The sequence below is a fragment of the Trichechus manatus genome, unplaced genomic scaffold (genome assembly GCF_000243295.1).
Source record: "Trichechus manatus latirostris isolate Lorelei unplaced genomic scaffold, TriManLat1.0 scaffold00094, whole genome shotgun sequence".
In the NCBI taxonomy this organism is placed as follows: domain Eukaryota; kingdom Metazoa; phylum Chordata; class Mammalia; order Sirenia; family Trichechidae; genus Trichechus; species Trichechus manatus.
The window spans coordinates 7,680,938-7,695,697 of record NW_004444030.1 but is presented as its reverse complement, the minus strand read 5'-3'; the positions used below and the strand labels follow the sequence as shown (position 1 = coordinate 7,695,697).

At 37.4% G+C, this 14,760-nt stretch overlaps 1 protein-coding gene across 5 annotated transcripts in view; it reads left to right on the top strand.

The window, feature by feature from the left end:
* Positions 1-14,760, top strand: part of ALG9 (ALG9 alpha-1,2-mannosyltransferase) — a 124,850-nt gene that overhangs the window by 46,318 nt on the left and 63,772 nt on the right. For all 5 annotated transcript variants that reach the window (XR_002824997.1, XM_023736970.1, XM_023736972.1 and 2 more), the window contains 4 exons: positions 2,900-3,054; positions 5,070-5,199; positions 5,808-5,955; positions 7,226-7,355. Coding sequence is in view for 4 of the 5 variants with exons in the window: in XM_023736970.1 (XP_023592738.1) it covers positions 2,900-3,054; positions 5,070-5,199; positions 5,808-5,955; positions 7,226-7,355 (563 nt within the window). In the remaining variant the exon portion in view is untranslated. The remainder of the gene's footprint in view (positions 1-2,899; positions 3,055-5,069; positions 5,200-5,807; positions 5,956-7,225; positions 7,356-14,760) is intronic.

Below are 14,760 nucleotides of genomic sequence, written 5' to 3'. Positions count from 1 at the left end.
GTTGAACCACCCTTGCATTCCTGGTATGAATCCCACCTGATCATGATGTATGCTTGTTTTGATATGCTTTTGAATTCTGTTGACTAGAATTTTGTTGAGAATTTTTACATCTATATTCTTGAAGGATATTGGTCTTTAATTTTCTTTTCTTTTTTTTTTTTGTGTCTTCACCTGACTTTGGTATCAGAATGATGCTAGCTTCATAGAATGACATGGAGAGTATTCTTCCCGTTTCTATGTTTTGGAAGAGTTTGAGTAGAATTGGTGTTAGCTCTTCTCTTAATGTTTGGTAAAATTCCCCAGTGAAGCCATCTGGGCTGGGGCTTTTTTGTTGTCGTTGTGTTGGGAGTTTTTGATGACATCTTTAGTCTCTTCTTTTGTTACAGGTTTGTTTAGATTTTCTACCTCTATTTGTGTTAGTTTCGTTAAGTAATGTGTTTCTAGAAATTTGAACATTGCTTCTAGGTTTTCAAATTTCTTGGAGTATAGTTTTTCCTAGTATTCCATTAATGATTGTCTTTATCTCAGCTAGACCTGTTGTAATGTCTCCATTTTCATTCCTTATTTTGGTTATTTGCATCTTCTCATTTTTTTATCCCCTTGGCCAGTGGTTTGTCTATTTTATTGATCCTTTCAAAGAACCCACTTCAGTTTTGTTTATTCTTTCTACTGTTTTTCTGTTTTCTATTTTATTTATTTCTGCTTTGATCTTTATTATTTCCTTTCTGCTGGTAGCTTTGGTCTTCTTTTACTCTTCCTTTTCTGTTTGTTCTAGCTGTCGGGTTAAGTTACTGATTTTGGACCTTAGGACCTTTTTTCTTAAACATAACCATAAAACCACTATCCTAGCAAAATTAACAATAATTCCTTAATGTTATCTAATACCCAGTTGATATTCAGATTTCCTAGATTGTTTTTGAAATAGCTTTTTACAGTTTGAAATAAGATCTAAACAAGGGTCACATTCAATTAAGTGCTGTGTTTTTTAAGCTTCTTAAGAGTTCCTCCCTCTTTATTTTTTCCCACCCAGTGATTTCTTAAAAAACCATTTCATTCATCTTGCTTAGTGTCCCACCTTCTGGATTTAGCTGCTTGCTTCATTGGGATGTTAACTTATTCTTCCATTCCTTGTATTTCCTAAGGATCACTTTTTATTTTTTTGAAAAGTAACTTTTTTTCTGACTGTAAAAATAGTGTATCCTTGTGGAAAATTTGGAGATGCTGTTGATACAAGTAAAAACAAAGACAAAACAAAACAAAAAGCAGTATTAAGCTTTTCTCTGCAGCATGAATCCAATTTTGGTTTAAAAACGTGTATGTATCCACGTGTGCACCTAACAAGAAAATAAGTGGTGTCTGTTTTTTTTTTTTTTTTTAACAGTTTTATGTGCATTTTACAATAGAAACAATGCATTTTAGAAATAAAAAAGTAGAAAAATATAAGGAAACAGGAAAGAAATACCCATTATCCTAACATGAATACTGCTGTAGTTATAATTTTATACATTTTATATGGAGGACATTTCAAAATTTTAGACCATATTTTTTGAAGTTATATGTTAGCCTTTACAATACAGAAAAGAATAAAGACTGTTCACTTGTTGTTGTTGTTAGGTGCTTTCGAGTCAGTTTCAACTCATAGCAACCCTATAGGACAGAGTAGAATTCCCCATAGGGTTTCCAAGGAGTGGCTGGTGGATTTGAACTGCTGACCTTTTGGTTAGCAGCCAGCCTGTTAACCACTATGCCGCGAGGGCTCTGTTCACTTGTAGAAGATAGATTTATTTCCTTATAATTAAGAAAATTCCAACTTAAAATGTACTTCCCAGAAAGATATAAATTCTAAATTACAGCCTAAAATCTCATGATAAAATCTTATGAAGTTTTAAAAAAAATCTTGTTATTCGTGTTCAAGAATTTTTATCCCTAAACAATTTTTGCAAAGATATAAATAACCCAAGAACTCTAAGTTAGGCATTGTTCAGATGGATCTTGATGACAATCCTGATCTTGTCATCTAAACTTGCTTGCTGTAGATATAGCAGACACCAGGGGGCACTGGGTATCTATCCTTTTTCAGTGACTCCAAGGCACTGCTCATTATCATTAATATAAGCACAGTAGGAGATGACTTCACTGTGGGTTGCAGGCTTATCACTTAGTGTTCATGTACCTAACCACAGGAATTTTCCAGCAGGTGCTTGAGTCTTAGTGTTCATTAAATACCTTTAATTCTTTCACATGCTTTAAGTACATTTTTGGTTCCAATTTTGGGATTCATAGTGCATGGGTATTACAGAAGAGGAGAGAAAATGAGTAAATCTTCCTTTAAGAGTGTTTTTATTTTTGTTTTGAAACAAGCTCTTTGTTGTTTGTGGCTGATGAAAGCCTGTGATGGGTTTGAGAAACCATCTCTTCTTCTTTCCTTTGATCAATGGCGATTGAAAAGACCTGTTGGTGTATAAATAAGAAGATTAATGTATTAAACAGAACATAGGAATTAAAACCCAAGAAATACATTTATAGTATGCTTTTGGTAAATCTCAGAACCTTTATTCTTAGTGGCAGGACTCATTAGAGGGAGAAGACTTGTTTTTTTCCTTCATCTAATGTAGAATTTATTAAGCCCTCTTACCTGTTAACCTGACTTGCATTTGTGTTCTAGCCAAATCTAGTATTGTGCCGCCCTTAGATTTTGGATCTTTGGGGGAAGCTACAGAGTATATTCCTCTTTCTACTTGAGGCCTTTATTGCATTGGAGAAAGTATGAATATAAGAGTTGAAACATTTTATGGGGTGCCCTAGGGAATACTCCTAAGTCTAAAATGAAGAGAACATTGAAACTAAATATGTTTTGTTCTAATATGGTGAAAGGTGGATATTTTTCTATGTCTTGCAGTTCAGAATTTAGGCCACCCATATTGGCTTACCTTGGCTCCAATGTATATTTGGTGTATAATTTTCTTCATCCAGCCTCACAAAGAGGAGAGATTTCTGTTCCCTATATATCCACTCATATGCCTCTGTGGCGCTGTGGCTCTTTCTGCACTTCAGGTGAGTTTCAGAGAGAGGTGTTTCATTTTGCTTTTAAACAATTGCTTACAAAACCTAAGAGCAAATTACAGAATGCTTCCAGGTATGTGTTTTATGCATAATATTAGACCCAATACAGATCACATTACTGAAGTTATATTATTGATTGCTTAGCTGTTTATCATATTTTTATTTGCTGATGACATATTTGCAGATGTGTGTTAATTTTTCTCTGTTGCTGCCAAGAATCCAATTGCTATTAAAGGTACTTTTTTAAGTCATTGTATGGGTCCCCTACAGAATGGCAGCACCTTAGCAGAGCTAATGGAACACCTGTTCTTCATCTACCAGATCAGACTAAAACTTGCTCAGGTGTTTGGGATTGCATCAGACAGTTAGCAATATGGAATACTTTGTAATCCTGGCTTAAAACCCGTCCAGGTCAATTCCCTGTCAGAGCTAATCTTACCTTTGTTTGAATATCTCTGTATTTATGGCCTCAGCAGCCTCCAGACTCTTTGTTGCCCTCTGCTACCATTTGCAACTGGCAGAGAAAAATGATTAGGGTCATAGTTTTTTTTTTTTTGACAGTTTTTTGAAGATATAATTCACATACCATACAGTTCACCCATTTAAACTGTACAATTCAGTGGATTTTAGTATATCACTGATAGATGTAACCATCACCAAAGTCAATTTTAGAAAATTTTTATCACCTCAGAAGGAAACCCTGTATCCTTTAGCTATTGATCCTCTTTCCCCACTCCCCCCCCCACCCGGCCCTAATCTACTTTCTCTCTGTATAGATGTGCCTATTCTGGACATTTCATGTAAATAGAATTGTAAAATAGGTGATCTTTTGTAACTGGCTTCTTTCACTTAGCATAATGTTTTCAAGGTTCATACATGTTAGGGTAATAGTTTTAAAAAATAATATTAATTATAAAAATAGTTGAACTTCATTGCAGGTGATTTAGAAAGTGGTAAAATAAAGATTACTTCCAATGCTGTAATAAAACTACCTTCCAGCATTTTTGCATATCAGAGTTTATTGTGGTTGTAATCTAAGTGTACATATGATTTTTTTGTACATAAGATTTTATATCCTTTTAAAATTATTATTATATCATAACATCTGTATTGCCATATCTGTACCATTATTTTAATAGCAGTATAGCATTCTACCGAATTGGATGTAATATATACTATGTATTAACTGTTTGTACCACCCAGAGACTCCATATTATTGTGTAATATATATTATAACATATAATATATTGAATTGGAAATATAATAATTGGATATAATATAATTCATGTTAGAGTTTAGGTTTTTTTTACTTATTTCAGTATTATAAATAATGCTAGTACAAATATCTTCATTTAGGTATTTGGATTTTTCCTTAGGAAGGATTCCCAAAAATATGAAAAGTGTTCAAACATATTTATGGCACTTAATTAAACTTGTAAACTTGCTTTCCAAAAGCATTGTTCCAGTCTAAGAGGGAAAGAAGGAAAGAAATCTGAGGGAAGGTACTCAAAGACAGCATACGTATGTGTATAGATTATACTATTCATCTAGTTTGTAGTTTGGCAGGTAATAGTGTTCTATGAGAAGGATATTTTTTAATTCTTGTTTAGTCCTGAAACATTTTGTTAATGCTAAAAACTTTGATGAAAACTTGTGGGTAAGGAAAGTGAAGATTAATACCTATATCAAAACAAATTGAGATACTTTATATATCAAAGAAGACTACCAAAAAAGCTAATAAAAACTAAATTATGAGGCTTTAAGCACTAGAGAAATATCCAGATAACTTTCTTGGCAAGCCTTCTGGCTGGGCTAACTTACAGATAGAGTCCACATTTACCTTAAAACATGGAGTGAGCACCTCACTAAATGTGTGCAAATGCCCAGACCCTTAATAGAACCTCCTTTTTTCCTTCCTCACTCTGGGTGTTACTGTGACGTATTGTGATTTTGTATATTTTGCAAGGTATATCTTCTGTTTTTAATATAATTTTCTTCCCTTCTAGAAATGTTACCACTTTGTGTTTCAACGCTACCGCCTGGAACATTATACCGTGACGTCCAATTGGCTGGCATTAGGAACAGTCTTCTTGTTTGGGCTCTTATCCTTTTCTCGCTCTGTGGCACTGTTCAGGGGTAGGTATGCTGAGAATATGTTAACCTAGACTCACAAAGCTCTTCAGCTGAGGTTTTACTTAATGCATGATTGTTTAATACATATTCAGATTAAGCTAGAAGGAGGCTTTTTCTATAGGGAAAACCTGCAGATTGAATATTGTGCCTGGGATCTGACTTTTTAATACCTTAGTATTGCAGAAAAGATTGAGAATCCCCTTTAGTGTGATTAACTCTAATTGTTTTCTCTATTTTTATTGATTCTTCCCCCTTTTAAAGGATGCTGATTAATTAAGAGAGCCTTAAACTTTGGATACAAATTTGAGGCTGAATCCCTACAATTATATTCTTTCTTGTACTTATTATTTGGACCCAGAATATTCAAATATGCTCAAAGTACATGAAATTAAAAAGGTGAAAGGGCATAGAGAAGGGCAAGAAAGCAAATTATGTAACCATCTTCCTATCAGAGAAGGCTCCGCAGAGCAGGCTTCCTACCGGAGTTGCTGTGGCCTTTCACACTCTTACATTTCACATGGATTACAGTGGAACATTAGCATGCAGTATAATTAAATGTCAGAGTCTCATTTCACTCATCTTTGGCTTTCACTAACCTTTCTCCCTTTCAGGATATCATGGGCCCCTTGATTTGTATCCAGAATTTCAACGAATTGCTACAGACCCAACCATCCACACTGTCCCAGAAGGCAGACCTGTGAATGTCTGTGTTGGGAAGGAGTGGTATCGATTTCCCAGCAGTTTCCTCCTGCCCGATAAGTAAGTTGTCCTTTAATTCCCAGGGTTTTAAATCAAGGAGGAAAAGATAGCAATTTTATGGCAATTTCTTCTTTATTTTTCTTTCATTTTGGAGTTTTCACAGAAAGTTATTGACTAGTTTACCATCTCAGAAAGGTGTGGGATCTGTACTGTGCCCCATCTCCTGCGTTCATTAGGGCTGAGTACTTGAACCAGTGATTGGCTGTGTACCCTGCACTGCCCATAACCATGTATGTCTGGGAACTTCTGAAAACACCTTGGACCCTTGGCTCATGCCGCTGGCTCTTAGGATTCGTATTTAAATTTTTGTAATTACCTGATATTAATCCACTTCTAAAAGCAGTCTGGAAACTCTAGATGAAAGAATATTTTTAGAGAAGGAATTTTTTTCCATCCAACAGTGGTGAAAGTTCTCCACCAACTTGTGAACGCTAGGGAGAGCTGTGGTTAAGACATCTGTACCACTTTCCTCCATGCTGTCTGTTGTTGGATATGGTAGCATAGGCTCTGGGATACCTTGTATTTACTTGGCTCAGACTGGGAAGAATCCTATTTAGGTAAAAGGGAAATCTGGTTAAGATGAGCCATGTTGCTCCATTTGAGGACTGGCTTCAGCAGCTTAACTTTACCTGGTGGTGTCTTGTGCTTGATAAAGACCCTGTATCAGTCATTAATAATTTCATTAAAATGTGTTTTTAAGTATTGACTGTGGCCTTTGCTTTTTACATTCAAAATCGTTTCATAACTAAAGATACTTTCAGGTATTAGTCATGAACAAAGTACTTCTATTATAGTGTGTTGTTAGTGTCGAGTATTAAATTCTGCTCTGTATACCTGATTTAAAGTCGCTTTAAAATTTTTTTAATTTTTGAAAATAATTTTTTTTTTTTTTTTTTTTTTTTTTTTGCCATTGTAACATTTTTTAGATACACAGTTCAGGAATTTGCTTTAATTTTGATAAGTCCCCCTGATCACATGGCGGTAAACTTTGACGCTTCTCTGGTTATATGATAGTAAGACCACTTGGTTGCAAATTTCATGCTGAGAGTTGGTAAAATGGGTTGTGAGACTCTAGTTTTAAATTTCTCAATGATCTTAGATTGATTTGTGACCTCTGCCTCGATGCTCCTTGGTTGAGGTTTTAGCAGAAATATTTTGTCTCCAAATGAAATGTTTTTCACATGGCTTTTTTTTGGTTTGTTTGTTTCAAGTACGTTTAGCAATATGATCCCTCTGTGTGTTTCTTACTCTCCTTATTTGTTTCTGACAGTTGGCAGCTTCAGTTCATACCATCAGAGTTCAGGGGCCAGTTACCAAAACCTTTTGCTGAGGGACCACTGGCCACCCGGATTGTTCCTACTGACATGAATGACCAGAACCTAGAAGAGACATCCAGATATGTAAGGGAACCATTCTCCTCTTGCTTCTTTATAAAGGGTTATACCCCTAAAATCTGGTTGGCATGCATATTAAAGCATTGATGAAATGGGAATTTCTTAGAAAGTGGTTTCTTTAGGGTGAGAGATGTGCCAAATTTTGTTGAGAAATGGTGAATAGTATCACTTTTATTTTCAAATTACCTCTTCTCTTATTTTCTTTCTATATAAAACATATAATTCAATATAATTTCTGAGCTTTTAGGTAGGCTGGAAATTTTCTTAGGGTAGAGTTTGAGCCATCATTTAGAAGAACATTCTGAAAATTTTGTCATTCTTTAGCTCATTAAAATACTTGATGAGGGACTTTGAAGTTTTATCAGGTGGACCTTTGACTTACTATTAGTTATAGTCTGGTTTTTAGAAAATGAAGAGTCAGTGGACAGTCTTTTCATAGTGAGCGCCATGGGGCAACCTCTACCAGTGCCATGCTTTCCCACCTACTTGTCTTCATGCCACTGAGCTCCCATGCTAATTTTATTTCAGTTCCTTTGAAAGATGACACTTCTGACATTTGATACCTGTAAAAATTTTGATTGTGGAAAAGATGAGAGCAATAAAGGCAGCACTCCTCTTAGTTCCCAGAGACGGTAAAAGATCATTTTATGAAATTATTAGAAAGCACACCTTTTGGCTACCTACCTGTTAAAGAAACATTTAACAGTTTAAATGTCAAATACATTTCATTTAGATTGTTGTATGTCTAATGCTTAAAATGTAAGATCTCAGAACTTCCAGTTCTCTTCTGAAGCAAACCTACAGCACCATCAGGCCTTTTATCTCTCAGATTAGGGCTGGTTAGACTTCCCTGGAGACCCTCTAGGCTTATGAGTGAGATCCTTATTGTGCGAGTTTTAACTATAAGCTGTAAAAATAGACATCTTAAGACACATACTTGGGCTAGCCCCCTGAGAAGGTAAAATATGTATTTCTACCAACTGACTGATACTAGAGCTTCATTTTTCTAAGTTAAGGCTCTGATTCCGGTTCACTGACAATACCCCTGGGCAGGGTAAACGGGTGTTGGACATTTTCATTTTAGCTGTAGATAACTCTCCTGAGAGCAGGCTTTGATGTATAGTTTTGAGGGAAAGCTGCCTATAGAATCTTTGGTGGTCTTTTATACATTTCTTAGGCTTTGGTCACTGGTGGTCTCTGGTTAAATCATATTTCCATATTCTCTGCTATCAGACACTGTTAAATATGGTTAAGTGACTCAGTATTAGCTTTTCCTGAATGGTGAAGACTTTTCAAAATGCCAATAGGAGTCACCAAAATGTTGACTAATAAAAGCAGGGACAACCAAGTTGGATGTATCTGCCTGTTGTGTAGTGTCTGTCATTGTGCCTCGTCCACATTCCTGTGGTTGAAGAGTTTTTCTTGCAGGGTTCTCTTTGTGCTCTGGCTTCAGTGGCTTTTCCTGCATGCTGGGGGAAGTACCCTCCAAATCCAGTCCACTCAAATACCTTTAACTTTTTGGAAAGTAGAAGGGACGTTTATGGCTTACAGTGAATTCTATGTGAACCATGACTAGAGATTCACTTATTTCAGTTAACTGTTTAAAAAGATATTTGTTTTTCTCTGATGATAAAGTAATATACATTCATTGTATATAATAATGAAAGCTATAGATAAGGAAAAAATCATCTGTAATCTATAGTTACCCAAGAATTACCACCACTACCATTTTGTTTTTTTTTCTTTCACTTCTTTTTTTCCCCTGGCCTGTATACGTGCATAGGAGCCCTGGTGGCAGGCACAGTAGTTAAGCATTCAGCTGCTAACCAAAATATCAGCAGTCTGAATCCACCAGCTGCTCCTTGGAAACCCTATGGGACAGTTCTACTGTGTTCTATAGGGTCACTGTCTTAGTCATCTAGTGCTGCTACATCAGAAATACCACAAGTGGATGGTTTTAATGAAGAGAAGTTTATTTCCTCATAGTCAAAGTAGGCTAAAAGTCCAAATTCAAGGTGTCAGCTCCAGGGGAAGGCTTTCTCTCTCTCAGCCTTCTCGGCACAGGGACCCCAGTCCAAAGGACGCTCTCTGCTCCCAGCACTGCTTTCTTGATGGTATAAGGTCCCCCTGTCTCACTGCTCACTTCTGTCTTTTATATCTCAAGACATTGCCTCAGGATACAATCCAATCTTGTAGACTGAGTCCTGCCTTACTAACACAACTGCCGCCCATCCTCACTCATTAACATCATAGAGGCAGGTTTACAACATACAGGAAAATCACACAGTACCAGGAATCATGGCCTAGCCAAATTGATACATACATTTTTGGGGGGACATAATTCAAACCATGACAGTCACTATGAATTGAAATTGACTAAACAGGAATGGGCTTGGTTTGGTTTTTTGGAATATATGTGCATATGTATGTAAACAAAAATCTCACTTATTGTTTATTTTTTTTATTGTGCTTTGAATGAAAGTTTATAATTCAAGTTAGTTTCTCATACAAAACTTTATACACACACTGCCATGTGACCCTAGTTGCACTCCCCATACTGTGACAGCACACTCCTCCTTTCCACCCTGTATTTCCCGTGTCTGTTCAACCAGCTCCTGACCCTCTCTGCCTTCTCATCTCGCCTCAGGACAGGAGCTGCCCATTTAGACTTATGTATCTTCTTGAGCTAAGAAGCACACTCTTCACGAGTATCATTATATGTCTTACAGTCCAGTATAAGCATTGTCTGAAGAGTTGGTTTCGGGAATGGTTTTAGTTTTGGCCTAACAGAGAGTCCGGGGACCTTGTCTTCTGAGGTCCCTCTAGTCTCAGTCAGACCACTAAGTCTAGACTTTTTACTAGAATTTGAGTTCTACACTCAACTTTCTCCTGCTCCATCAGAGACTCTCTGTTGTGTTCCCTGTCAGGGAGGTCGTTGGTGGTAGCCAGGCACCATCTTGTTCTTCAGAAATCTCAAGTTATTTCTAAAAATTTATTGTGTTTAGTTCTTTAAGAAACGGTACCAGAGTCAAGACTCTAATGACCGAATTACTTTGCCTGACATCAGTAGGAGCATGTGCTATACTACATTTGATGTTTGTTACATCTGGTGTCAGTCCTGATTTGACATCCAGGCTCATTCAGGAAGGTAAATGTGATGATTAAGGTTGTGTGTCTACTTGGCTGGGCCATGATTCTCAGTGGTTTGGCAGTTATGATGTAGTTTGGCAGTCATATGATGATGTGATCACTTCCATGAAGAAATTTGACATAATGTGATCACCACCATGATGAGGTCTGCTATGAGTAGCCAGTAAGTTGAAAGGGAGTTTCCTTGGGGGTGTGGCCTGCATTGAATACAAGTGGACTTTCTGGCAAGGCTTGCGAGCTTTTCCTCACTCTGGATCCTGCAGCTGGCTCCCATTCATCTGACCTCTGGCTCTTGGGACTTGATCTAGCAGCTTACGTGCGGTCTTGCCAGCTAATCTTGAGATTCACTGATCTTCAAGGCCTGTGAGCAAGAGCCCTGCTGATCTTGGGTTCGCCAGCCCCTGTGGTGACATGAATCAGGAGAAACCTCTATCCTGACCCACAGATTTGGGACGTTCCAGCCTCTACAACCATTTGCACCATTTCCTTGATATAAATCTCTCTGTATATATATTTATAGGCTTTACTGGTTTTGCTGCTCTAGAGAACCCAGCCTAAGACATCATCCTCCATGATATGATCTGATGTGATCAGCCAATCAGTTGTAAGGGGAGTTTCCTCAAGGGTGTGGCCTACATCCTATATATATATATATGGACGTTCTTGCAAAGCTTGCTTGCTTGCTCTGGATCCTGCCTCCGGCTCATCATCATTAGACCTCTGGTTCTTGGGAATTGAGCCAGTTGCCTGCCATATTGCTTGCTGATCTTGGGATTTGTCAGCCTCTGCAGCCTATGAGCCAGCAGCCTGCTGTCTGACCTGCCAGTCTTGGGTTCGTCAGTCCCTGCTGCTACGTGAGTCAGGAGAAACTTTCCAACCTGACCCGTGGACTTGGGACTTGCCAGCCTCTATAACCCTGTGAGCCATTTCCTTGAGATAAATCTTTCTCTTTCTTTATATGTATATACGCTTCACTGGTTTTGCTTCTGTAGAGAACCCAGCCTAAGACAGCAGATAATGGTGTTCTCCATCTTTTCTGAGCATGCTAAGTGGTAGCATCATTTGTGTTTCCCTTTTGGCTTTGAGTGACATGTTTTAGCTAGCTCTTGGCTTCACTACTAAATGGTTCAGTCTGTCTCCTGTTTCTATTCTGTATGAAAACTAGGAAACATGGGTAACCTCCTTTATTTCACTAGTTGATCAAGAATTAGGAGTGAGTGTTTGTAAAGGCTTTGTGGTTTCTACTACAGTGCTAGAACTATATTAGAGAAATATATATATATATTTGTGCAAATTGTTTCATGTAGGTATTGAGTAGCTGTTAAATATCTATTATTACAGTGGCACATGTTACGATTTTCTGCCAGAATCAAGATCTGATTTTAGAAGATACGTGGACAGACAGATAACCCTAACAATGTCACCTTTTTATTTCTTGACAAAACCAAATTTTTGTTCACTATTTCAAGGTAAATGATATCCTTCCAGCTCCAAATCTGGTATCTGATTTGGGAGCTACCTAGTCAATAGATAAACTTTGGAGAAAAGACAGCTGTTGAGGAAGGAGCTTACAGATAAGACTAGTCTTTGACTTTGATTTAGTGCTTAAACAGACCTGCTGGAGGCTTGCTCATCTGTTACCTTTGAAAAAATTAATTGGCTATTGATTATTTTTTTCCTAAACAGTAATACAGTCAGTTCTGCTATAGCATAATGTATGCATTCCTAAAAATCATAGCACAATAAAAACCACAAGACTTATGGAAGAATATGGATTTAGGGACACAACACTCAAAAACTTTGTTGGTGACACATTAAAAAAAAAAAGATAGGAACCTAATAAAAATGGAAGCACAATAAATGAACAGTTTATTTTATAAGAATCATCACAAAGCTGGTACCTATGAGACAGAGTTTAAAGATGTCCCAAATGTCCAGCTTTTCTAAACTGCTGTACCACTCCATCATCTCTAACATCAGCTACTCCCTCTCCCCTCAGTACTCTGCCTCCCATCTTTGGGTTCCATAATTCACTGCAGTGTCTCACAGAGCTCACAGACCATGCTTACAGTTAAGTGGTTTATTAGGGAAGTAACGGGGTACAGCTTGGGATGAGGAACAACTCAGAAGTGACAGAAACAACTCAGGATACAGTTCTTGATCAGGACAACTTCTTCTCACCCTCTGCTGCTGGGCCTTCCTGGGGGCCTTCTGGGGCCGGGCCCTGCTCAGACCTTCTCAGGAAAGTGTTGCAGCCCTTAGCTCCGTGGATCAGCAAGCCCCATCACTGCCGTCTTGCGCCTGTCTCCTGGTTCCTGCCATCTGGCCCCGCTGTTGTTCTTACTACTGCTGCGCCACTGTCTCTTGCTATCTTTCGTGTTACAGCTCCTTCTTCTCTCTTTCTGTGTCTCCCTTTAAGCCTAGTGGGATGGCAAAACTGACTAGTCCCTTCATTAGGGTTCCATGCACCTTATTTGCGTAGTCCCACCTAGTCATTTTGTAGGAGTCGCAAGACATGCATGGCTAGAAGGGCCATATTAAGTAATTCACTGTACCGCACATGGTTTTGCATATGTTAAAGGGTTTAAAAAGTACACAAATTTTACAATAAATATGGCACTTTACCTTGAAAAAGACCTGAAGTTTGCTTGTGGAAGTTATGTTGCAAGGGTTACAACTTGTGAAATAATGAAAGGTGGTTTATCTGAAATCTGACAGGAAGTTGTAACACCAGATTTCGATGATGTGGCTCATCACACACGCAGTGAACTGAGGGAGCAGTCATTGTTTGAGTATTTGCTTTGTGTGTGCATTTTGTATATTCCTACGCTGATTGGTTCAGCTGGGTGCAGTCTTCTGCATTTACCTAGTGTCACTTATGAATGGAATCACACATAAGCGAATGTGAAAAGTGAGTTATACTCAGATTATTCCTTAATATGTCAATTGTATTAGAACAAATTTGCATTTTTAAAACAAGTGTTATAGCAGAACTGATTGTATGTTCAGTGAGAGCTTTCTTTATTTTGTTCTTCGTTATCCCTGCTTTTTCCATTTAACCAGTGGAAAGAAGTATGGATTTGGAAGGGATTTTAAGAAGTCGTAGGAGCCCCGGTGGCGCAGCAGTTAAGCTCTCACCTGCTAACTGCAAGGTCGGCAGTTTGAACCCACCAGCCACTCTGCTGGAGAAAGCCAGTCTTGTGGCAGACTGGTTCCATAAAGATTATAGCCTTGGAAACCCTATGGGGCAGTTCTTTTCTGTTCTGTATGGTCACTATGAGTTGGAATCAACTCGACGGCAATGGGTTAACAGGTCATAGAGCCTATAATCTCTTCATTTTGTGGGTGAAGAAACTGAAGCTTAGACAGGTCATAACTTGACAAAGATTAACACTAGGATAAGAAGCTTGATTTCAAGATTCTCCGGTATTTTTTTTATACCTCCTCTTACTTCCAAAGCTACTTATAGTTTATACCATATGGTATATCACTTGAATATATGTTTTCATGTAATAGTTAATCATTCTTTGATGTATCATGGCTGAATAGACATTAAGTAGCTGAGCATTACTTTGAAAAAAAATTAGTTTCCATTTCTAGAGCTCTGTTTTATGTATGCCAGGTACTTTTCAGTAGTAAATATTCCATTTATTAGTTAGGAGAAATGATCAGCCTCCTCCCTTTCTTACTTCTCTTTTTCTGTTTTTCTTTTCTCTGTTTTCATCCTTTCTCCTTCCCTTACTAGAAGTCCTTATTGGAGAAAAAAATAAATTGCCCTATAGATCTCCTCACTAATTCTTACCAGGCTTGGGTATCAAAGCAAGCAGATTGAAATTGCTGTAATATGTGCAGTGAAATAAGGTTGGAATTCACTAAGATTGAGAAGGCTGTTCAAAATACTTCTTTAGAATTAATTCTTTAGAATCTATTATGTTGAACTTTAGGAATAAAGTGATGTTTCCATGATCTATATTGATTGAAAGACCAACAATTTTTACCTGTGAGTTTACATTTTTACAGTGCAGTGAATTTTTTACTTGCGAGTTTTAATATTCAATCAACAAATATGTATTTTGCAAGGCACTATGAAGGACAGAGAAACTATAAGACAGTCTGTGCCTCTAGGTGACAACTTATTTTTTAAATTTAAATTGGAGTATATACAAAAGAAGAAATGAAAAGCCAGAAAAATATGTGAAATCTTTCCCTATCAAATGCTTCTTCCCAGCCTGCAGTGTTCCTGTTTTTTTTTTTTTTTTAA